This window comes from Hemitrygon akajei, chromosome 10, assembly GCF_048418815.1.
Source record: "Hemitrygon akajei chromosome 10, sHemAka1.3, whole genome shotgun sequence".
NCBI classification, from domain to species: Eukaryota; Metazoa; Chordata; class Chondrichthyes; order Myliobatiformes; family Dasyatidae; genus Hemitrygon; species Hemitrygon akajei.
In genome coordinates, this window is record NC_133133.1 from 111,943,982 (window position 1) to 111,967,727 (window position 23,746).

A 23,746-nucleotide genomic window follows, 5' to 3' on the forward strand; every position below is an offset into this window, starting at 1 on the left:
TTTTGTTAAAACCTTGTATCACTAGACAGGTTTTTTTTAGATTTGCATGTTAATGTCCTATCAGTCTGCCAAAATAACTTCCTTTCAAATATGAAACAAAAACTCAGATGTCTGAAAGCTTAAGTATAGAAAACGTTGTGTATTCTTAGCAAGTCAAGCAGCATCTGTGGAAAGAGAACAAAGTAGTCATTGTTTCAGTTTGATCACTATTCATCAGATTGGCTTTCTTTCTGTAATTTGAAATAAAATGCAAAATATCATCGCTGATGCTGGGAATCTGAAATAAAAGCTGAAAATGGTGGAAATACTCAGCAGGCCAGGCAGCATCAGCAGAGAGAGAGAAACAGTTAATCAACATTAACTCTGCTTCTGCTCCACAGGACTTTAAACAAATCATTAGTAACTATGCAACCTGATGTCTTGGCAGCAGAGTAGCAGCTCCAGTGTCTGTAAATAGTTTAAGCATTCTCCCTGTGACCACATGGGTTTCCTCTGTGTGCTCTGGTTTCCTCCCACATCCCAAAGATGTACAGGTTAGCATTAGTGAGACGTGGGCATGCTATGTTGGTGCCAGAAGCATGGTGACACTTACGGACTGCCCCCAGCACATCCTCGGACTGTGTCGGTCATTGATGCAAACAATGCATTACACTTCCATGTAAATATGACAAGTAAAGGCAGTCTCTATCTGCAATCTCTCCTTTAAGTTGTTTTTTTAAACTAGCCTCTTCATCAAACTTTCCTAATCCTGCAGGTCTGTGACGGAGGATGAGAGGCGTATAAGATCACAAGTGCCATAGAGTAGACAGCCGGCACCTTTCTCCCAAGGCAGTGATGGCCATTACCAGAGTACATCTGTTTAATGTGAGTGGAGCAAAGTTTAAAGAAGATGTCTGAAGTAGGTTTTTTTTTATTTTGCAGAGTGGTGGGTACCTGGAATAGACTGAAGGGGATGGTTGAAAAGACTCTTAGATAGCCTCATGAGTGTAATAAAAATAGAGGGATATGGGTACTGTAGGAGGGAAGTGTTAGTTTTACATTGGTCAGCTCTTGGATCCATGCTACGATATTCTGCTCACTGTTCTTGCTATTGAGAAGTGCACTGAGCATTTCACTTGGTTGAAGGCATGAGGTAAATAACAAATTCAGTTTTTAAATTATCTCTCCACTTTCATGCATGATTGTGTATTCCTTCACTCCAGGAAGCCTGCAATTAATATGTACAATTCCTCAACCTCCCTGTACTCAACTCCTGAATTAATTTTAGGTGTTTAATTTCTCAGGTTTTTCCTGATTCAGGGGTTGTTCTCTGGACTTTTGTCAATGGGTTTGAATTTTAATTCAGGCTGGAATAGTGAAGTAAAGATGTCCTTTGTCCTTTGCCTGCGAGGATTTTGAGAATTGCACTCAGTAAGCTTAGATACCTGCTCCTGCCTGCCCACGCAGTTCCAGCCTCAGATGAAAGAAGAGTGCCGGGTGGAGATAGGAAGGGAAAGTGAAAATGTCACACTGATGCCCTGGAGGATAATTTCAGACTGATACTAATACTTGCTTGTAAGCAGAAAATTAAAATTATATTTTGATAAGTAAAAAATTCACATGGTGACTTACCAACAGCAGCCCTGAATCAGAATTTGTCCGTATTTGTCTAGATTGGGCTCTATATTACAGCAACAGAATTTGGAGCAGCACAATAACGTAGCAGTTAGCAAAATTCTATTACATTGACAACTCGGCTTCAATTCTGCCACTGTCTGTAAGGAGTTTGTACTCATGGGTTTCCTCCCACATTCCAAAGACATATGAGCTAGTAGGTTAATTGGACACATTGGGAGGCGCAGGCTTGTTAGGTCAAAAGTGCCTGTTACTGCACAGTGTCTCAAAATAAAAAAAATAAGAACGCACCAACATATTTGGAGCAAATATTACTTTTCATGGGCACAGTTGCTATATTGTAACTACTATTCTGCACAACAATATCCCATCAGTAGCAAAAAGAAGGCAACTGTTATTTAATCCGCCTTGCTGTAGGTTAAACATGGGACTAAACACTGGGTGAATCCACAGCTTTGTTATGTTCTGTCCACCTGGGACTCGGGAGTGTGACTCAGAATGCCTGCAATGATCGTCTTTGAAGTCCTACATAGATCTGTCAGTTTAGATTATGTGGCCAAGTTGTGTGGGAGAAATACTAGCTGATACAACTGTGGCCAAATCATTTTGCTCAGGAGAGACGCTGAAGAGTGGCAGATGTAATGTAAGAACGCCACAGGTCTGTGGTGTTTTGTGTCCGAGAAACTGTAGATGCTGGAAACAACAATGTAGAGAAAAAAACAAAAAGTGTTTTTTCTATTGCAGGATTTAAATATTTTCTTCTTTTATCACAGTTTTAACTTTCTGTTTTAAATTAAATTTCATCCATCTGTTATAGCTTTGCTTTGGAATTTGGTAGAACATCAGAATACGCCTCCCTGCTAATTGCTATTTACTGCTCTGCAAGATTAATATTTGGTTCATTGTACAACTTCTCTGAACAGAGAGGCAATTATCCCCGCTGGGGCAGGGTAAGCTTTCTATTGGTCACTCTGTTTCGTATCTGCTAAGGTCAAGAGAAATCGTGAATGAAGGAAATTGGATCATTGTAAATGTTTGATTTACAAAATATAACTTTAATGAAACCAGAAATTTGAATTTCAAAGTAGTATATAGTGATAAATACATGTCATGAAAATATTTCTCTACTTCCTTCGGCACTCTTTCTGCCCATGCTATATCTGTCACGTGGAAGCGTAGTGGTTAGTGTAACACTGTCACAGCATCAGCACCCAGGTTCAGTTCTGCCGCTGTCTGTAAGGAGTTTGTATGTTCTCCCCGTGATTCCAGGTGTTTCCGTTTCCTCCCACGTTCCACAAATGCACGGGTTAGTAGGTTGATTGGTCACATGTATGTAATTGTGCAGTGCAGGCTCGTGGAGGCAGAAAGTCCTGTATCTCTAAATAAACAAGTAAAATAAAATTATCCTTAATCATTCTGGAGGTGATCATTCCCTCATCTGCAACCCTTCCCAAGCGCTGGAATTTCCATCCTGGATCCCTCTCCTGCAAAGGGAACCTTAAAGCACATACTAAATTCTTAGTCAGCAATCCCAGTTTCACCTCCACAGTGTATCATCAAAATCAGAATCAGTTTATTATCACTGACATAACTTGTGAAAAGTGTTGCTTTACGGCAGCATTACAGTGTAATATGTAAAAATTACTAAATTATAATAAGAAATATTTTAAAAAATGAATAGTGCAAAATGAGAGGAAAGTAGCGAGGTCTGTTCATGGACCATTCAGAAATCTGATGGTGGAGAGGAAGAAGCTGTTCCTAAAACGTTGAGTGTGGGTAGTCTCCCTGATGGTTGTAATGGGATGAGGGAATGCCATTATGCTGGATACTGTCTTCTTGAGGCACTGCTCGATTGTGGGAAGGTTAGTGCCCGTGATGGAGACGGCTTAGTTGATACTTTTTCTCATCTTGTGCATTGCAGCCTCCATACTAGATGGTGAAGGCACCATTCAGAATTCTCTTCACATGTACATCTGTAGAAATTTGCCAGCAATATTCTCTCTAATTTTGTTTACAGCTGGGTGGACCAACTTTTGCTCTGAGCAGGAAATTTTTATGCAGCTTGAAAACTGTGTGACATTTACATCTTCTGCATACTATAAATATTTAAAATGAAAAGTGAAAATCACATAATTCTGATTTTATTTATTAATTGAAAGATATAATGAAATACAGTACAGCAAAGAAAATCGTTTGCATTTCATAAACTTTTTTCATGTCTGTCTTTATTCCAGCTGTGCAGCCACAAAGGCTATGTGTGCAGGAGCATTTCAGTTACTGCAGGGCCGTGCACCCGTGCAGCTTAGAGGGAACAGTGTTGGCTAATCTTTGCCGACATACCAAATCTCTTCAATTGTATTTTATCTGATAATACTCCTGTGAGTTGCTTTGTCAAATTTACCATATTAAAGGTGGCATATCATAGTATTGGTGTATTATTGTCACAGTGAAAAGTTTTTGTTTGAAAGCATCCAAACGGATCATTCCATGTATTTATATATATATTAGGGAACAAGGTAGCATAGCGGTTAGTGTAAAATTACAACGCCAGTGACCTGGGTCCAGTTCTGTCACTGTCGAGAAGGAGTTTGCACATTCTCCCCATGACAGCAAAGGTTTCCTCCGGGTGCTCCAGTTTCCTCCAATTTTCCAAAGGCGTACGGGTTTGTAGGTTAATTGGTCACATGGGTGTAACTGGGCGGTTTGGGCCCACTGGGCCTCTTACTGTGCTGTGTCTCTAAATAAGTAAATAAAATGCAGTTTTGTGGGGTAGTAAAAAGGAAAACAGAATGCCGAAGGTGGTATCGTGGCCACAGAGGAAGTGCAAAGGATTAGTAACTTATTCTTGCTCTCTTTGATTTTATTTATTTACGAAACTCAAACACAATCTGTCAGTTTTAGCTCCCTCAATTTGTAAAAATTAACCAGTGTAACTTGAATGATGAAACATATTTATGGAACCATGAGTAACAAGAGACCTATCAGCCCATCTATTCTATCCCATAAAATATCAAAGGAAGAAAATTGTGATTTTTCACAACGTGTCGTACTTTACATCCAATAAAGCATTAGTGAATTGGAAATACTATTTGCAGTGGCCAATTGTGCCTCAGATTCCTACAAGCGCCATTGTAGATAAACAGATAATTTGCTTCTTGTCAAGAGTTGCTAATTGTTATCAACCGTATAGGCTTTTGAAAACAGTTCCAGGGGTTGCTCAAAAGAATGCTTGCTGTTTCACCCTAATGCTTCCTCTGAAATACAATAGCTCAGAGAACACAACGCTGTCTTAGCGCTACATGGGCAGACTCGGTCTAGTTTCTGTTTCTGAAGAGAGCCAGCAGCCTCCTGAATGAGACTAACCGAGTCACCACCGAAATCTTTGATGGGTCGCAACCAACCTCCCAATCACAGCCCAGAAGGAAAGGAGACAGGAGAACTGTGGATGCTTCAACTTGGAGCAACAAATCCACTGGAGGAACCCAGCAGGTCCAGCAGTGTCTGTGGGGAGAGAGGAACTGTCTTTGTTTCGGGTCGAAACCCAGCATCAAGGCACCACATGGAACACGCACCCAATTAGTGTTTTTTTAAAAACATTAACTTGGTGGAGACAGACACAAACACCACGGCAACCAGATTATCCTTACAGAATGTGAAGTCCAGACCTGAAACGGAGACCGTCCATTTCCCTCCACAGTTGCTACCTGACGCACTGATACTCACTCTGAGAAGGAAATATCGCTTTTACTCCATTCCAATATATATGATTGATAAATGAGAGTTTATAATATATTTCTTAAGAAGATTAAGCACAAATAAAACTTGTTCCCATATCTGCATGGGGTTACACAAGTTATCTTGCCATTCTTTCTTTTCCCAGTCCCATTCTTGCAACCCTCTTACCCCCTTCCCCTCACCTGCCCAACACCTCCCTCTGGTCCCCTTCTCCTCCCATGGTCCACTTTTCTCCCCTAGGTTCATTTTTCTTCTTGTCTCCTTCCAGCTTTTCACTTCATCCACCGACCTTTCACCCCACTCAGAATCAGGTTTAACATCACAGGAACGTGTCATGACATTTGATGTGCACTGCAATACATCTGGTCTCACCTATCACCAGCCAACTTGTACTCCCTCGCCTCCCTAGCCCCAACTTCTTCATCCAGCTTCTGTCCTCATCCTTTCCCGCCCTGATGAAAGGTCTCCACCCGAAATGTTGTCTACTGTATATTCCTCTCCATAGATGCTGCTTAACCTTTTGAGTTCCTCCAGCATTTTATGTGCGTTGCTCTGGATTTCCAGCATCTGTGGAATCTCTGTGTTGAATCTGTATTTTAAGTATTAGGCACGCACATTTGTGTGTGGTATCATTGCATAAAACGATATTCGTATATACAGCAAAGGTTAATTATGTTAGTAATGATGCAAATGACAGAACACATGGAGATGTTAAGAGTGCTGAGGTCTGAGCTGAAATTACTGATCGTTTGTGCTCTCAATGCCACCAAATAATGAAATACCTGGGTGTTCTGCATTCTGCGGCGGAGTGTTAAAACACCACACTTGTGCCTGTGAATCTATTTAATCATCGATTGTACTTTCCTAATGAGGAATCGGACTATTGGATGAGTTTGTGGTGAGGTCTTGTTCCGTATACACAGTGCATGGTGCAGCTCACTGAGAAACTCTGCCTCACAGCCCCGGCGGCGGGGATCCATCCCACCCTCCGGTGCAGTCTATGTGGAGTTGGCGCCTTTCCACCCGGGCTGCCCTGGTTTACAATTACATCTCAAAGACGGGCGGGTGGGTAGGGTAATTGACCCTAATGTCTAGATGCGTGACAGAATCTGGAAAGAATGATGTGTAAAAAAAAAATTAATGTAGTAGGTGATAGTCGTGGCTGACTGGACGGGCCGAGATGGCTATCTCCAAGCTATGTCATAAGTATTCCCAGGCGTACTTGCACCACTAAAGGCGATTCTAGACCAAGATAAAACATTTTTTAAATATCATTAATCGATAGAAGAGCAGGGAAGAGTTGTATTAATTTGTGTTAAATGATTCAGCGGTATTGAAATTAGCTTCGGTTGCTACACAGCGAGTTCCACTAACTCTGTTGGCGGCCTGTCATGGCCACCAGAAGCTGACACAAAAGCAGCAGCTACGGCTACATCTGGTACATCTTCCCTTGTAGTTTCTGGCAAGTTTCTTCAGATCGCCGTAGCGCCAAGGACCGGCCGCATCGGAAACATGCCGGTCCTAACTAAGAATGAGAATCGGAACGTGCTTTGCGAGATTTCGGTACTGCAACAGGACCAAAGTGAAAATAAACATTTCAGGTTTTAAGTGTAAAATCGTCCGGCTCTTCAAAATTATGCAGCTGGAAGGGATTTTACAAATAGCGTATTCATTTCCATGGAGTGCAATACATCGTAAACTTGTTTCTATGGCATTTCCGCAAACAAAGCGCCTCAGCCGACGCCTCCCACAACCCTTGGAAACAATTTCATTTCATTTGGGAATGAAAGGGGCGTAGAAAGCAGTGACAAGACTTCTATCGCTGAAGCCTAATGCCACGGAGTTGCAACTGCAGATCTGTTTAAAACTAACGCCGCTATAGCGAGTGAATGGGTACAGATATAGCCTCGATATATGCCCTTAACCCCTTGCCCGACATATCTGCACAAAGAAAATAACTAATGGAGAAAATTGCTATTAAATACCTCCCCGATTAACGCACTCCCGAGATTATAATGCACGATTCTACAAAATTGCTTAATGCACCAAAGAAACAAATGTTGGCTTGAACAATTTACCTTTGGGTTCGACAAATGATTCTTCTTTTAATATGTTTTAAACTTACACTTAAAGTAAATGATTGAAAATGCATCTGGATCATCCAGGCACAGATTGCAGATGTTTCAGTAATTCCTTGAAGATTAAAAAAAAGAGTTGGTGGACCCACACTCCGCCACTAACCCTGTGGCATTTCATACCCCTTTTGTCTGGCTTTAAAGTCCCCTTTCTCTGCCCCCACCTTCAGTCGCGAGCCTCACCAGGCAACACCGAAGCCCCACCCACCCCTTTCCGACGTTGTTCTATTTTCGAACGTTGCCCGGGCGATGGAACGCGGGGTTGGTCGCCTCGGACGTCAATCACAGGCGGGGGGAAAAGGGCTTCCGCTTTCGCGTTAGGGTGAGTCAGTCGCCTGCTTTTGGAGCTGGCGTGAGTCGTCAGCAGGGCAGCGGCAAACTTTTGGGCTTCTTAATGTGGCGCAGAGGAATTGCGCGGCTCTAATAAGTCACTATCATTTCAGTATTTGCCACAGGCCCGAGTATATGGGAAGGTTATTTTTGGTTGGAAACGTGCAGTTTTTGCAACAAATGAAATAGTAAAAAAGTGAGCGTTGCTGGATCATGTGAATTGAACTCCCAGTGCTGAGGTTTAAGGGACTAAGAGGGAGATTCCATTCTATCGTCGCTGTTAGATTTGTTACCAGCGGCTACATTGCAAAATTCCCAGCTGACAAAAGCCTTGCTGATTATTATTCCCAAATCCGAACGATGTTTTGCAAACTTATCCTGCGTTATTAAAAACCTGGAATATGGAGCGGTGCTGATCGCCCATCGACCTACCTGTGTTCTCCCTTGGGTGACGGATCGGAATCGGTTCCGCCGGACAACTGAATGCCCACGGCACTCCCGGACAACGCAATTCTGGAAATTATAGAGAGGACATCAGAACAGGGGGTTTAAGAGAGAGATTTAAACAAAAAGGACTGGGGAAAAATGTCAACTCCCACCAGGTACAAGAAGGATAAAGAAATTGTAACCGAATATGAGACACAAATGAAAGGTAAGATTACCACAAATATTGATGTTAAAACCTCTCCCTTTTCCCATGCGGGATTAAGGGTGTGGAAATGGATGGTTATATCTGTAATGCACTTCCGCCTATTTTATATGAAATTTGCATTAAAATCCAGACAAGCGATTGTCTTCTAGTGACGCCTGAAGGAGTGGTTCGTGAAATTCGAGGTCGGTGTATCGGATTTGCATTACAAACGAGAGAATCGATTTCATTTGACTTGATAGTGCGAGTGGCAAGGACTCGCACTGTCGGAACAGGGTCGAATGAAACCAGATCTCCTGTTGCATGGGTTAATTTAGAGAATAACTTCAAAATTAAATATTATTTTTCCGCCACCTTATCTTTCCCCAAGCGCGCACAGGAGCCGTAAACAAGTGCAAGGTGAAGTGCTGTGTGATTAAAGCTCTTGGAAATGGACTGAAAAGAAGACAAACGACGGGCCGTTTGCTTGCAGCCTGCCGCAAACGATTGTACAAACGGGCGCGGAAAAAAGGGGCCGGCATATTCCGCTGGGGTCTGGCAGTGGTCCGGCACCAAAGTTAGCGAGCCGGAAACCGAGCGCCTCTGGAGTGGAGACCCGAACACCCTTCTGCTCCAAACGGGCTGCGCGCTGGGGAAGTGACCCCGAGTGTGTGGAAACTCTCCGTACCAACATAAAGCCTTCTGAATCAATCGCAGCAACGATTCCTTAAATGTACCTAAACCCCTGGCAAACCAAAAATAGCCAGTAACGGCTGATAAACTTTAGGAAAATGTGGTGAGTTGCAACACAAAGAGTAATTCCCATAATATTTAGTATAACCGGTAGGTATTGACGATGTCAAATGAATCAGTTGTAGAACTCTTTCGCTCGCCAGAGGCAAATTAGCTTTAAGCAGCATTTAGGGTTGCAAGTAATTTTACTACCCATTTTCCATCGTGGAGTGGATAGGAGGTTGGTGCAACCTTGTAGAAGCGTCAGTTCTCACTTCCTATGGCGTTTTGACTTTGCATTTAAACCGAAAAAAAAAGTTGTGGAGATGCGCTTGCAAGCGGGTTAGAACTGGGCTGTGGAAGTAGGACGTGTGTCTCCACCGTGCCTGAGCCGGAACGTGGGACAGTATTTGCCTTCGAGTCTGTAATGAGGTCACGGCGGCCTCTTTAGAGTTGGACGGTTCATTTTTGGCCCCTCCCATGTATCGTCGCAGAGTCCTAGAGTAATATAACATGAATACCAACCATTCGGCCCATCCAGTCCATGCAGACCAGCTGGTCCCAATTTTTAGCGTTTGGCCCCTGCATATACCTCCCCAAATATTTTTTTTAAGTACTATTGTACCTGTCTCAACCACTTCCTCTGGCATCACTTTGCAATCCATATGGTCACTTACCCTCTGCATGAAAAAGTTGTCCCTCAGGTCCCTTTTAAAAATTTAACCCTTCTCACCCTAAACCTATGTCCCCTAGCCTTGGACTTCTCAACCTTGGGGAAAAGACAGTCACTATCCACTCTTGTCATCGTCTCTCATAATTTTAAACACTCGTATAGAATCGCTTCTCATTCTCCTTCATTCCAATGGGGAAAAAGATCTTGCCTGACCTGTCTTTCCCTATTACAACACAGGACCTTCAGTCCAGGCAATACCTTCACTGCACTCTTTCCTTTCCAGGGTAACCAGAACTATAAACAGTACTAGGGAAATTGCCTGGTCCTCTACTCTATTTTCTTCACCGTTGAAATCGTAAAAGATTTATGGCCCCGAACCAGGGTTCCCAAGTTGGGGTCCATGGACCCCTTGCTTGATGTTACTGTTCCATGGCATAAAAGAGGTTGGGAACCCCTGGTCTAGAAGGACCCCATCATGCCCTTTTGCCTATGCTATCCATTGAAGCAATAGTGAATGATGGAATTGTTCATGGGTCAGTCAGCATCTGGGGAGAGGGAATCCAGGATTGTAGGTTTCAGGTTAATGTCTTTCCATCAGAAATCCTTTTGTTCTGGTGAGCTAACGCTGGCCTGAGGCATTAACTTTGCTTTAACCTCTCTGCAGGTGCTGTCTGACTAGCTGTGCATTTTTAGCAGTTACAGATGCTTGAAATTTGGGGTAGTTGGATTATTTGAAATACCATTCAAACTTGATCTACATTCTCACATTCCAAAGCCCTGTCTCATAGCACACCAAGCCCATCTTTGCTGCCTTCAGTCAGGGTTAGTGGTGGCACTTATTACCCAGCACAATCCTTGCTGATTTGATGCAAAAGGCGCATTTCAAAGTAATTTTATTTTCAAAGTATGTATAGGTTATTTATTTTCTTGCAGGCATTCACAGTAGAACAAAGAATTTCAATAGAACCAATGAAAAACTCTACACAAAAGAGACTAGATAAATGATGCAAATGCAAAAAGAAACAAGTATTAATAAATATATTAATAACATTGGTGACAGGAGTTGTAGAGTCCTTGAAAGTGAGTCTGTAGGTTGTGCTTTCTGTATGTGTGAGACAGATAAAGGTAGTCTTTACATTTTTTTATTCAGACAGCAACTTCCACTCAAAGGTTGAAACTTTTTTTCTTCTAAATTTACCACTGTTATTTTGAATCTGTGCTGTCTAGTATAGTTATTGCCATCTTAGCCAAGAGAGTTTGGAGTTTATTATTTGCCATACTTGGCCCTCTTATCGTTTTACATACTTGGGGTAAGTCTCATTGTTCAGAAAATTTTGCCTCTTCATTGAGTTTTTCTATGAGTGGTGAAGCCTGAATAAGTGTTAAGTGAGCTTTCTGTAATGTGCAGCAGTCCCAGCTGACCTCACTGCTGTTGTGCTCTGTGCCTCAGCCAAAAAAGGAGCATGTCCCATATGTCTTCGCAGCCACTTGATCCCCCAAACTTTTGGATTCAAGTCATCCAGTGCAAAGGGTGTAATACCTTTTACACAGACTTGTCTGCAGCGGCACAGATGGCGGGGGAGTTTTTGCAAGCTAGCTATAAACGTGTGGAGCCAGTGTAAACACGCTAGCTGTTTCCAGGGTGTAAACTTCCAGGAAACGATGATGATCACATTGTGAAATTAGGCATCTGGGAAAATGTATCAGTAGGGATGTGTACTGCAGGCTTTTAAAATCATAATTGTGATTCATATCCTGGGAATGCACTTTTCAGTAAGACTGACACTTTCTGCACTGCCATTTATGTGATTCATGAAAAAAGAAGAGTTGCATTAGCTCTGAGAAATGCTCCTTCAGCGAACCTGTTAACCCTTTGTGGTCCCTTGCTGAGTCTCATCCCCAACAATGCAGCTTCACCACACAGTCTGAGTAATAGTGATTAAAAGACGAGCCATTATTCAGCAACCTTTGCCCTCATTTGGTCTCACCCGTCATGATGCCACAGTAGCATAGTGGTTAGTGCGACGCTGTCACGCCTCGGGGCATTCCAGAGTTCAGAGTTCAATCCTGGTGTCGTCTGTAAGGAGTTTTTATGTTCTCCCGGTGAGTGCATGGGTTTCCTCCTGCAGCCCAGGATGTTCCATTTAGTAGATTAATTGGACATTATAAGTTGTCCTGTGATTAGGCTAACATTTAGTGGGTGGGTTACTGGGTGGTGCTGTTTTGTACTCCTTCCCCCCCCCCCCCACCTTATTCTGGCTTCTTCCCCTTTCCTCTCAGTCTTGATGAAGGGTCTCAGCTCGAAACGTCGACAGTTTACCATTTCCATAGATGCTGCTTGATCTGCTGAGTTGCTCCAGTATTTTGGGTGTGTTGCTTTGAATTTCTAAGTTCAAGGTAAATTTATTATCAAAGTATGTATAGGTCATCTGAGATTCATTTTCTTGCAGGTATTCACAGTTGTATGAAGAGATACAAAGCAATTACTGAAAAAATATACATATAAAGATTGTCAAACAACCGAAATGCAAAAGAAGACAAATTGTACAAAAAAAAGCAAATAAATAATACTGAGAACATGAGTTGTGGAGCCTTTCAAAGTGAGTCTATAGGTTTTGGAGTCAGTTCAGTAGTAAGGTAGTGAAGTTATCCACACTGATTTGGGAAGCTGTTGGTTGAAGAAGAATAACTGTTCCTGGACCTGGCAGTGTGGGACCTAAGGTTCCTCTACCTCCTTCCTGATGGATTTTCAGCCCCTGCAAAATTTCTTGTGTTGACGTAAGTGGATAGGTTAACACGTGATTTATTGGCTTTTTCACTTCCAGCACGAACGATTGGAATACATTTTAAAAAAACAAAATCATGTTATGACCCTATGAACTAATGAAATTTAGTAAATCAGGCAGCATCTATGTAAGAGAATAAACAATCAACTTTTTGGGCTGAGACGCTTCATCGGGACTGGGGGCAGAAGCCGGAATAATAAGGTATAGGAGAAAGAGTACCTCAATTCCTTCAACTTGATGCCATGAACACTGATTTCTTCAACTTCCGGTGGTTTCTTTCTCTTCCTCCTCCTCTCTTCTTCCACTCTGAATTCTGGTTACCCTCTCATCCATCACCTCCCTCTCATTCTCCTCCTCCTCCTCCCATGACCCACTGTTGTCTCCTATCAGACTATTACGACTTCAGCCCTCTGCCTCTTCCACCTGTCACTCCCAGCTTCTTACTTTATCCACCTTCCCCCCATCTGCTCTCACCTCTCACCTGCCATCTTGTACTGCTCTCCCTCCACCACCACCTAATTTTGACTTTTGCCATCTTCCTTTCCAGTCCTGTTGAGGGGTTTTGGCCCAAAACATTAACTGTTTATTCCTCTCATAGATGCTGTCTGATTTACCTCCGGCATTTTGTGTGTGCTGCTCAAGATTCCCAGCAATAGTTCAATGGTTCTATTTAATATCAGATAATGTATACAGTATACCCCCTGAAATTCTTACTCTCTGCAGATATCCTCGAAGCAAGAAAAACCCAAAGAACGAATGACAGGAAAACATGAGAACTCCAATGCCCTCTATCCCCTCCCACACACAAGCAGCATCAACCCTTCCCTTCCCCCCACCCCTTCCCATGAATTGTTCTCACGTAGAGCACCAGCGTTCCCACCACCCACCATGAAAACAACAGCAAAGCCCCAAAGAGAGACCATGGTCTACAATCCATCAAAAACTGACAGTTCACTCCACAGGCTCTCTCACACTAACAAGGGAGAGACAGATATCACTTCTGCCACAGTGAGAGGGGAGACCACAGTCACTATTTCGATGTTACAGTCAGTCTGAAACGTTGCTTTTTGTTTCGAGTTCCCAACTCGAGAATCAGCAAATCGATTACCAAGTGCTGAGACCTCCGACGGCCACTTGCTTCTTCAATGTTCTGGCTCCCGCTACTCTTCAGTATACGACGCCGGTGACAATTTGTGTCCCGGAGGTGTCTGACTTCAGGCCAGACCTGGTCATGGCCAATAGGTGAGCTCCAAGAGCAGCATCAGTCTTTGAATGACGCGGTGGATCAAAGATTGCAATAGAATCACAGCAATTCTGGAAAGGAAAATAGAGACGTTAGAATAGGAAGAATTTAACCGTTTCACTGATGAACTGGGAGAAGTTGCCCTCTGGTGCCATCTTTAGCTCCACCCATCTACAGAATCTCCTGCTTTTGTAATTTATCAAATTTTTTTCTCTCTTCCATCACTAACAATTAAAAATAATTTTAAAAACAAAATAATCATGGTATGAACTAATGAAATTGCTTCCCATTAACTGTGTGTAGATGTGTTGCTTGAGGAGTTGAGTGAATTGGGTGCATGCTGCAGATTCCTTGTGCATTATGTCCCCAAGATCAGCTGGAGCAGTTGTTTTTCTCTGTGAGAGGGTGAATATATGACTCTCTCCAACTCCTGTCAGCTGGTAAAATGGGTCAGAGACTCATTCCACCGAGATACAACACTGAGCATCATAGGAAGAAATTCCTACCTGTGGCCATCACATTTTACAACTCCTCCCTCGGAGTGTCAGACACCCTGAGCCAATAGGCTGGTCCTGGACTAATTACCACTTGGCATTATTTACTTATTATTTTTAAATTATTTATGGTTTTATATTGCTATATTTCTACACTATTCTTGGTTGATGCGACTTTAACGAAACCCAATTTCCCTCGGGATCAATAAAGTATGTCTGTCTGTCTGTCAACTGGTCTGGATTACAATTCATTATTGAGCCTCTTCCCCCAGAGTAATGAGGAGCAGTGGATGGTACACGGGTTGGTTAGCACTGGGAAAGATAGTTATTCAATAAAGTCTAGAAAATGATAACATTTGGGGTGAGGCTACAGTGTGTTGTTGACTTAGCCACCCCACAGTCAATGACATCTACAAGAAGCGGTCCATCAATTAGGTGGCATTCATCACTAAGGGCCCCCACCACACAGGACATGCCCTCTTCTCATTACTACCACCAGGGAAGGTGCAGCAGCCTAAAGACCCACACTCAACAATTCAGCAATAGGTTCTTCTCCACCACCAGATTTCTGAATCGACCATGAATCCCACTTCCTTTTTCTTTTGTGCACTTTTTATTTAGTTTTAAATTTTTAGTAATTTTATATATTTGCATACATCATAGAACCTACAAAATAATAGTACAGTTTAGGCCATTTTGCTCAGGATATTGTGCTGAATTTTTAATGTAGTCTAAGATCACGTCAAAGATGACTTCTGCAAGAAATAAATCTGATTCCAGCACAGTTTACTCACAACTTCTGTTATACCAATATTAGATCAAATTTTGCCAGTACTTCGTAGAGTGACTGAGCCTTTAAAGTACCAGCAGGTGTTTGACTGTCAGTTTCATTCTCCCTTGTGGGTTTTTCCAGTTCCTCCTCCACTCTAGTCCCTTAGATGGCCAGCACAACTTTGTGGGCCGTTGTATGTTCTAGCCGGATCAGTGCTGTTCATGCACACTCTTGCTTATGGTAGGCGCTTCCAGATTCCATCCAAATTCTGGTGGTGGGATTTTCCTGCCCCTACCCCTCTAAACTGAAATGTCTCTGCCTGTCAAAATGCCTTGATGATGTTCTGGATTTTTGAACGAGTTTGTGAAGCTCAATTCTGGCATATAATTCGAGAACAGCATGCGCATGTGAGCCTTGTTCTGCAATTGGTTTCCACAGATAGCTGCAATTTGCAGTCTTTTATTATTCATAAGGCCCTGCTGTACCCTCTATTACCACTGGGGCCTTGACTGGAGCACTTTATTTTTTAACCACGGAGTGACATTAACCATTCTGGGAGACAATGATCTTTTTGTTTGGCAGAAAATGCTGCTTTTCAAAGTAGCTGAATAATAACCATGCAAAGTTGTGCATTGTTCCTGGTTACAGGGCATTCAAACTTGAGCGTCAAACTTGAATTGATTTGGAAGCAAATTTAATGGCGAAACTGCTCGGTTAAATATAAATTGTTCTTGTGTAGCACTTGGAATCCTGTCTGATAAAGCTTAATGACAAGTAAAGTGACACATGTAAGCATGCCTCTAACCAATTACCTAACAGCTACCACACACAGACTGCATAGTAATGGCTTTTTTAGTACAGGATCTGTACCTTGGAAGGAAAGAGAGATTGGCTTTCAGTAGCACCTCTCAGATTTCTGTACTGGCTTGCTTTTGAGGTGTAATCACTGCTGTTGGCAAAAACTAACCTGCCTTCGTCAATCATCTTCGATTCCTCCTAAGAAAATTTCTGTGTGTAGGGGAAAGGTTAGATTGATTTTGATTAGGTTAAAAGGTCAGTACAGCGCCATAGGCTGCAGGGCCCGTGCTGTTTTCTGCTGTTGTAATTGAAACGTTCCTCCATGTTGACTACTCCGATCAGCTCCTGTCTTTTCAAATGTACATCAGTTCTGTCCTGTAAGCTCCTTCTTTTTGCCTTCATCTTATTCTCTGTTGCTTTTGATACCCGTACCCAAGGAGAAAAAGATAGGCACTCTAGCCTATCTATGCCTCTGGTAACATTGTAAATTTTTCTCAATTACAACAAAATGCTGGAAGAACTCAGCAGGTTGGGCAGCATCTGTGGAGAGGTCAATCAGGACTGATAAAGGGTCTCAGCCGAAAGAGTTGACTGTTTATTCCTTTCCGTAGGTGCTGCTGAGTTTCTCCAGCATTTTGTGAGTGTTACTCTGGGGTTTCCAGCATCTGCAGAATCTCTTGTGTTCATTCCTCAGTACTCCTCGGTCTCTTTTGCTCCAGGGAAAACAGCTCCAGCCTATCCATTCTCTCCCCATAATTAATGTCCTCCAGTTCAGGCCACACCCTAGTTGATCTTCACTGCAGCTTCTCCACACAAACACATCCTCCTTCAGTGATAAGTTCGGCACACTATATTCCAGGTGGTCAGCACCCTGTGTTTCTGTTAAGTTGCAATATAACCTCTCAATCTTTACATTCTAAGTAGATCTACGAAAGCAACGTGCCGGGTGCCTGTGGTTAAGTTCCTACTCTTTGTCCTATCTCTACGTGACTTTCCAAAGTGCGCCATCTCACACTTGTCAGGATTAGTTCCATTTGAAGAATGGAGGGCTCTGGGTGTGAAGGATTAGGTGGATCTTGGAGCAGGTTAAAAGGTTAGCACAGCATCGTGAGCCAAAGGGCCTCTACTGTGCTTCAGTACTCCATGTTCTATTATCTGTTTTCTGCGGTAGTTTTAGACAATCTTCCTTGCTATCCACAATGTGGCCGATTTTCTTCCATTTGCAAATCACTTGCTGTTCCTCCTACATTCACATCCAAGTTGTAGCGTAAACAGCACCGGTCCCGGCCCTGATCCTCCAGTACGTTGCTCTTGGGCTGACCTTTGTCTGTGCAAGTGGGACAAGATGATAAGAGTGCAATGTAGCAGGGAAAGGTGAGATTGATTATGGATTAGGTTAAAAGGTTCAGTGTTGTAATTTCCCTGCTGGTGATGTAAGGCTCACTGGTTTGTGGTTACTCAATTTATTCCTGCCTAATCAACTACCCTGCAGCAATTTACGTATGCCTAGTGAAGATGCAAAGATTTCCCTCAGGGCCTCAGTTGTAACTTCCCCTTGCACTCCCCTGACCCCGGGGATGTATCAACCTAGATGCTTCCTGTGGCTTCTAACACCCCATCTTAATATTGACGATGTACCTCTCCTGTGCTCGATGCCGTTCACATTCTTTTCTTCAGTGAATAGTGAGGAGATGTATTCATTCGGAATCTCACTCACCTGCTCAGGCTCAACGCCTTGGTCCCCAAGTTTCCCTGCCGGCCTTGATTGTAGAATGCCATTGGATTCTCCTTAGATTGCCAGCGATTTAGGAAAAAAATATAGGTATATTTCAGAGTCTCATGTATATGCATGAAGCAGTTATAATATGTAACAGTTTGGTTTTAAATTACAAGGGACAGAACAATACAGCACAGTACAGGCCCTTTGGCCTACAATGCTGTGCCAACCTTTTAACCTATCCTTAAGATCAATCTAATTCTTCCCTCCTACATAGCCCTCCATTTTTCTCTCACCCATGTGCCTATCTATAACAGTTTCTTAAATGTGCATAATGTAACTGCCTCTACTGCCACCCCGGCTTCCATTTCATGCACCCACCACAATCTGTGTATTAAAAAAAAATCCTACCTCCGATATCCTCTCCCTGTACTTTCCTCCAATCACCTTAAAATTATGTCCCCTTGCATTAGCCAAAATAACAGTATATTGTTAACCTTAATATTAGCATACCATTAGGACTTGCATTGTAGCATTTTTAAATATGTTTTACAGTAAGGCTAATTATGCCTTTTTATGTCAGACCTCTGGTTTCCCCTGATCACAGGATAGAGGAGTGTCAAACACAACAGAGGAGTGCCTGTAAAGGATCGGTTTCGGGATATCCATGATCTGGAAATCTTGAAGTTGTTGGCAGACTTTTTAGACGGAGTGATTTGTTTATTTATTTAACGGCACAGCGTGGATTAGGCCTTTCCAGACCTTCACCCTCAGCAACCCCTGACAAACCCAATTAATCCTAGCCTAATTGCGGGACAGTTTACTGTGGCCAACCTGGTACGTCTTTGGACTGTGGGAGGAAACCAGAGGACCTAGAGGAAACATACGCATTCCATGGTGAGGATGTACGGAGAATCCTTAGAACAAGGTCTCACTCCAGTCCTGTTATGGTCTCAGAAGTGTTCAACTATTTGCTTTTCTCAGCCACTCGTCTGAGATACCAAGAGCGCTGTGTATGCAGGGCCCTTAGCATTGTCAGTGATCCATCCCATCCATCCAACAATCTCTTTGACACCCTACCATCAGGCAGGAGGTACCGTAGCATTAGGACAAGGATTGTTAGGATGGGAAACAGCTTTTCCTCCAGTCATAAGACTACTGAAATCCTTGCCATCACCCAGGCACCACATATGGAGCGTCAGTGGCGTTATACTGTTACCTTTTAACCTGTGACATAAATGCACCCTGTTAGTTAATTTATTAGTAATGTTATTGCTTTATACCTTGTGTGTAAGTTGTATGTACTGTGTTGTGCTCTTTGGGTCGGAAGAATGTTGTTTGTTCGGTGGTATATGTGTATACGGTTGAAATTTATGGATGGGGCTTTGGGGTACTTGGAGGCACATGATAAAATAGGCTATACTCAGCATAGTTTTCTGAAGAGGAAATCTTGCCTGGCAAATCTATTGGAATAGAGAAAATAACAGGCAGGATAGAAAAAGGTATTTTATTTGGATTTTCAGAAGGCCTTTGACAAGGTGCCACTCATGAGGCTGCTTAACAAGTTAAGATCCCATGGTATTACAAGAAAGGTGCTAACATGGATAGAGATCGGCTGATTGGCAGGTGGGAATAAAAGGCGCTGTTTCTGGTTGGTTGCTGGTGACTGGTGGTGTGCTGCAGGGGTCGGTGTTGGGACCATTTCTTTTCACGTTAGATGTGAATGATTTGGATAAAGGAATTGATAGCTTTGTGGCCATGTTTGCGGACGATATGAAGATAGGTGGGGGGCAGGTGGTGTTGAGGAAGCAGGGAGTCTGCAGAAGAACTTGGATTGGGAGAATGGGCAAAGAAGAGGCAGACGGACATAGTATAGGGAAGTGTATGGTTATGGACTTTGGCAGAAGGAATAAAGGTGTAGATTATTTAGGGAGTCCTTGTACAGGATTCCCTGAAGATGAACTTGCAGGTTGAGTCAGTGGTAAGGAAGGCAAATGCAATGTTAATATTCATTTCAGAATGACTAGAATATAAGAGCAAGGATGTGATGCTGAGGCTTTATAAGGCATTGGTCAGACTGCACTTGGAGTATTGTGAGCAATTTTGGACCCCTTATCTAAGAAAAGAACCGGCATTGGAGAGGGTCCAGAGGAGGTTCACGAGTATAATCTCAGGAATGAGAGGAATAACATATGAGGAGCATTTGGCTCTGGGCCTGTACTTACTGTTAGGAGAATGGTGGGGAGGGGAACTCATTGAAAGCTATTGAATATTGAAAGGCCTAGATAGACTGGATGTAGAGAGGGCGTTTCAGATCGTGGGGGAGTCTAGGATCAGAGGGCACAGACTCAAAATTGAGGGACATCCATTTAGAACAGAAATGAGGAAAATTTTCTTGAGCCAGAGGGTGGAGAATCTGTGGAATTCATTGCCACAGGTTGCTGTGCAGACTGCTTCATTGGGTACATTTAAGGTTCTTGATTAGTAAGTGTGTCAAAGGTTATGAGGAGAAGGCAGGAAAATAGTGTTGAGAGGAATAATAAATTCTGGGGTGGCATGGTAGCGTAGTGGTTAGCACAGCGCTTTGTAGTACCAGCTACCTGGGTTCAGTTCTCAGCACTGTCTGTAAGGAGTTAGTATGTTCTCCCTGTGACTGCTTAGGTTTCCTCTGGGTGCTCTGGTTTCCTTCCTCAATCCAGAGATGTACCGCTTGGTAGGATAATTGGTCATTACGATTCGTCTGACCCGTGATTCATCAAGGGTTAAATTGGGAGTTGCTTGCCGGCGCAGCTCGAAGGGCCAGAAGGGCTTGTTCAACGCTGTATCTCAATAAATTAAAAATCAGTCACGATGAAATGACAGAACAGACTTGATGGGCTGAATGGCCTAATGCTGCCCCTATGTCTTATAATCTTATGAATTGACAATAAACTTGAACTCAATGAGGGGTGCAACATTTGGACCCCCCCCCCCCATGATAAATCACTGGCACCCTGCACCCATGACCTTGTCATTACTATCGATGCAATGCTCCTCAGACAGGATGAAGAGGTCAATACTCCCCAATGCCATTAGGCTTTACAATTCTACCGCCAGGACTTAAGAACTTTTTAAAAGCTATTATTAATGCTTTTTGAGATAGTGATTTAGATGCATATCATATTTTTTTACTGAGTTAAGTATTGTATGTAATTAGTTTTGCTACAACAAGTGTATGGGACATTGGAAAAAAAGTTGAATTTCCCCATGGGGATGAATAAAGTATCTATCTATCTATCTATCTATCTATTTTCATTTTGCTCTTGTCTTCTGCAGGAGGTGAGCTGTCTGACTGGATTTTTATTATTTTAGATGCAAAAGTGTTACATTGGAATGAAAAGTTCAATATCTTGCTCACGTTACAGCACAGAATCTAAGCTGGTATCTTGGCACTGAGCAATCAGTGGTATAATAAGACACTAAGCTTAGCCTTGTACAAGCTTGGCACCCTTCAGAGGCAGTGTAGGTGGGGCTGAGATGGTGTAGGGACCTAAACCCTGATCAACAAGCCACAAAAATTGATTTATAGAGCAGTTTTTGTGGGAATCCTTTGCAAACATTTTCTGTGGTGACATGGGCATTGAACAGTACATCACTGTAGCGTTCCTTCGGCCCACAATGTGCAACCTTTTAACCCATCCCTCCTACACAGCTCTCCATTTTTCCAATCTAAGAGTTTCTTAAATATCCCTAATGTATCTGTCTACTATCACCCTGATGGTGTGTTCCATGCACACTTCACCATCTCTGTTAAATCAAAACTTATTGCTGACATTCTCCCATACTGCCCCCAATCAGCTTAAAATTTAGCCCTGTGTATTAGCCATTTCCACCTAGGGAAAAAGTCTTTGGCTATCTCTGATCTATGCCTTTTATCTTGTACACCTCTGTCAAGTCATCTCTCATCCTCCTTCCCTCCAAGGAGGGAAAGATTGCTCACTCAATCTTTCCTCATAAGACATGTTTTCTAATCCAGGCAATGGGCTGAGATCCTTCATCAAGACAAGTTCATTCTTTTAATAAGAGTGACACTTCTTGAAGTTGGCTCCAAAATTGATTTTTTAAAAAAGTTTAGCTTTAATTTGCTTTGGGGGAAATGTATTGCTTGGGCTGCCAGCTGTGCGTGTTGTGTGGTTTGAAGCCCTTGAATGACCATTCCCTCAAACCTTGTGTCTCTGCAAATTACAGTACAAAAAGAAATTGTGTTTATATAGCACAACCTTGGACATCAGAAAGAATTGAACAGACAGTGAATTATTTTTGAAAGGGTTCTAATGTATGGATAAACATAAGACAAAGCATTCCTGCTGTTCTTTGAACAGTACTGTAAACATCCTTTCCATCCTCCAGATGCTATCAGTTCATAGTGATGTTGTTATCCCCCAGTGTTTATCCATTGATAAAATAGATTGGACTATTATTTCATAACTGTCTATGAAGGAGCTGCCACATTTCAGATGTTAAAACAAATGTGGTCAGTAATGGCGGCGTAGGTAAACAGTACAGCAAACAGCTCTCTCTCCTAGTGATGAGACATCGGTGGTGGCTGGGTATTCGTTAGTCTCAGAGTCTGAGGAAGGAAGCTGCTACCAGTCTGGCAGGACTAGTCCTGATGCTCCTGTACTTCCTTCCTGATGAGTGTGGATCAAAGAGATTGTGGGGTGGGTGGCAGGCAGGAATCTTTAATGCTTGGTCTGCAGCGTTTCTGGTAAATGTCACTAATAATAACCCTGGTGATCTTCTTGGTGGTTTTAACTACCCTCTGTGTAGGGTCTTGTCTAATGCTGGGCAGTCTCCGTACCAGACAATGATGCAGCCAGACGGGGCACTGTTGATGGAGCTCCTGTAGAAAGTTGTTCGAATGGGAGCAGAGAGCCTTGCACACCTCAATCCCCCTTGGAAAGTGTAGACACTGCTGCCACCTTGACAGGTGAGGAAGTGCTGTGGGTCCAGGTTAGATTGTCCATTATGTCCACACTAAGGATCTTTGTGCTCTTCACTCTCTCCACGGCAAGGAGAGTGGTTAACCTGTGCCTTCCTGAAGTCCACAAGCATCTCTTTTGTCTGGTGCACGTTGAGACAAGGGTCGTTGTTCTCACACCATTTGACAAGCCTCTCAATCTCCCCCCTCTGAATGCTGACTCATCACTGTTGCCAATGAGGCCAACCACTCTTGTATCATCAGTGAACTCGATGTGGCTTGAGCTGAATCTGGCAGTGCGGCCGTGAGTCAGCAGCGGGCTGACGGTACAGCCCTGGGGGCACCAGTGCTCCGTGTGATGGAGCTTGAGATGTTGCTGCCAACTTGAACTGACTGGGGTTAAGAAATTCGAAATCCAGTTATGGAGAGTATTGTTGAGTCAGTGTACCCACCAGCCTTTGAGGGATGACAGTGTTAAACGCTAGGCTGAAGTCAATGAACAACATCCTGGCATATGAGGCACTGTTTTCTAGGTGGGACAGGACAGAGTGGAGGGCCAGGGCTAAAACCTCATCAGTGGTCTATATTATACAATCCATTGCCAGCTGCTTAAAGCACTTCATGATTGTTGAAGCCAGTGCCACTGGGCTGCTATTGTTAGATCAGTTACCATTGCTCTCTTGGGCACCGGAATGATGGTGGCTGCCTTGAAGCCTGCAGGGGCACTGGACTGTTTTAAAGAGATGTTACAGATGTCCATCAAGACCTTTGTTAGCTGATCCACACAGTCCCTCAGCACCTGACCAGATAGGTTGTCCGGCCCTGTAGCTTTGCTTGGGTTTATTTTGGCTAGGATCTTCCTCACTTTGGCTGTGGCCAGAGAGCGTGCCTGTTCCTCAGTGGGAAAGGGGGCTTTCCTTGATGTCGCATCGTTCAAAGCATCAGATTGAGCATAGAAGGCATTCAGCGTCACAGGAAGGGAGGGTGGACTTGTAATTTGCTATGGCTTGAATACCCTGCCACATGTTGTCACAGAAGTGCTAGTGAATTTTCTGTGCTTTGCCTACCCGATGGCATGGTTCTTGCTGACTTTAGAGACATCCTGTCCCCTGATCTGAGGGCATTATCC

General features: G+C 43.1%; 1 protein-coding gene and 1 long non-coding RNA gene across 12 annotated transcripts in view; one reads left to right on the forward strand and one right to left on the reverse strand.

Annotated features, from left to right (window-relative positions):
• Positions 1-2,665: 2,665 nt before the first annotated feature.
• LOC140734583 (uncharacterized) lies at positions 2,666-8,533 on the reverse strand. Its single transcript, XR_012100568.1, has 3 exons — positions 8,477-8,533; positions 8,247-8,327; positions 2,666-2,992 (listed from the first exon to the last, which is right to left on the reverse strand). It is a non-coding gene; the product is annotated as an uncharacterized lncRNA (long non-coding RNA).
• The window catches only part of srgap1a (SLIT-ROBO Rho GTPase activating protein 1a), a 324,530-nt gene continuing 308,598 nt past the window's right edge, over positions 7,815-23,746 (forward strand). For all 11 annotated transcript variants that reach the window (XM_073058740.1, XM_073058741.1, XM_073058748.1 and 8 more), the window contains exon 1: positions 7,815-8,466. In XM_073058740.1, the coding sequence (XP_072914841.1) occupies positions 8,400-8,466 (67 nt within the window). In that variant the 5' untranslated portion in view covers positions 7,815-8,399. The remainder of the gene's footprint in view (positions 8,467-23,746) is intronic.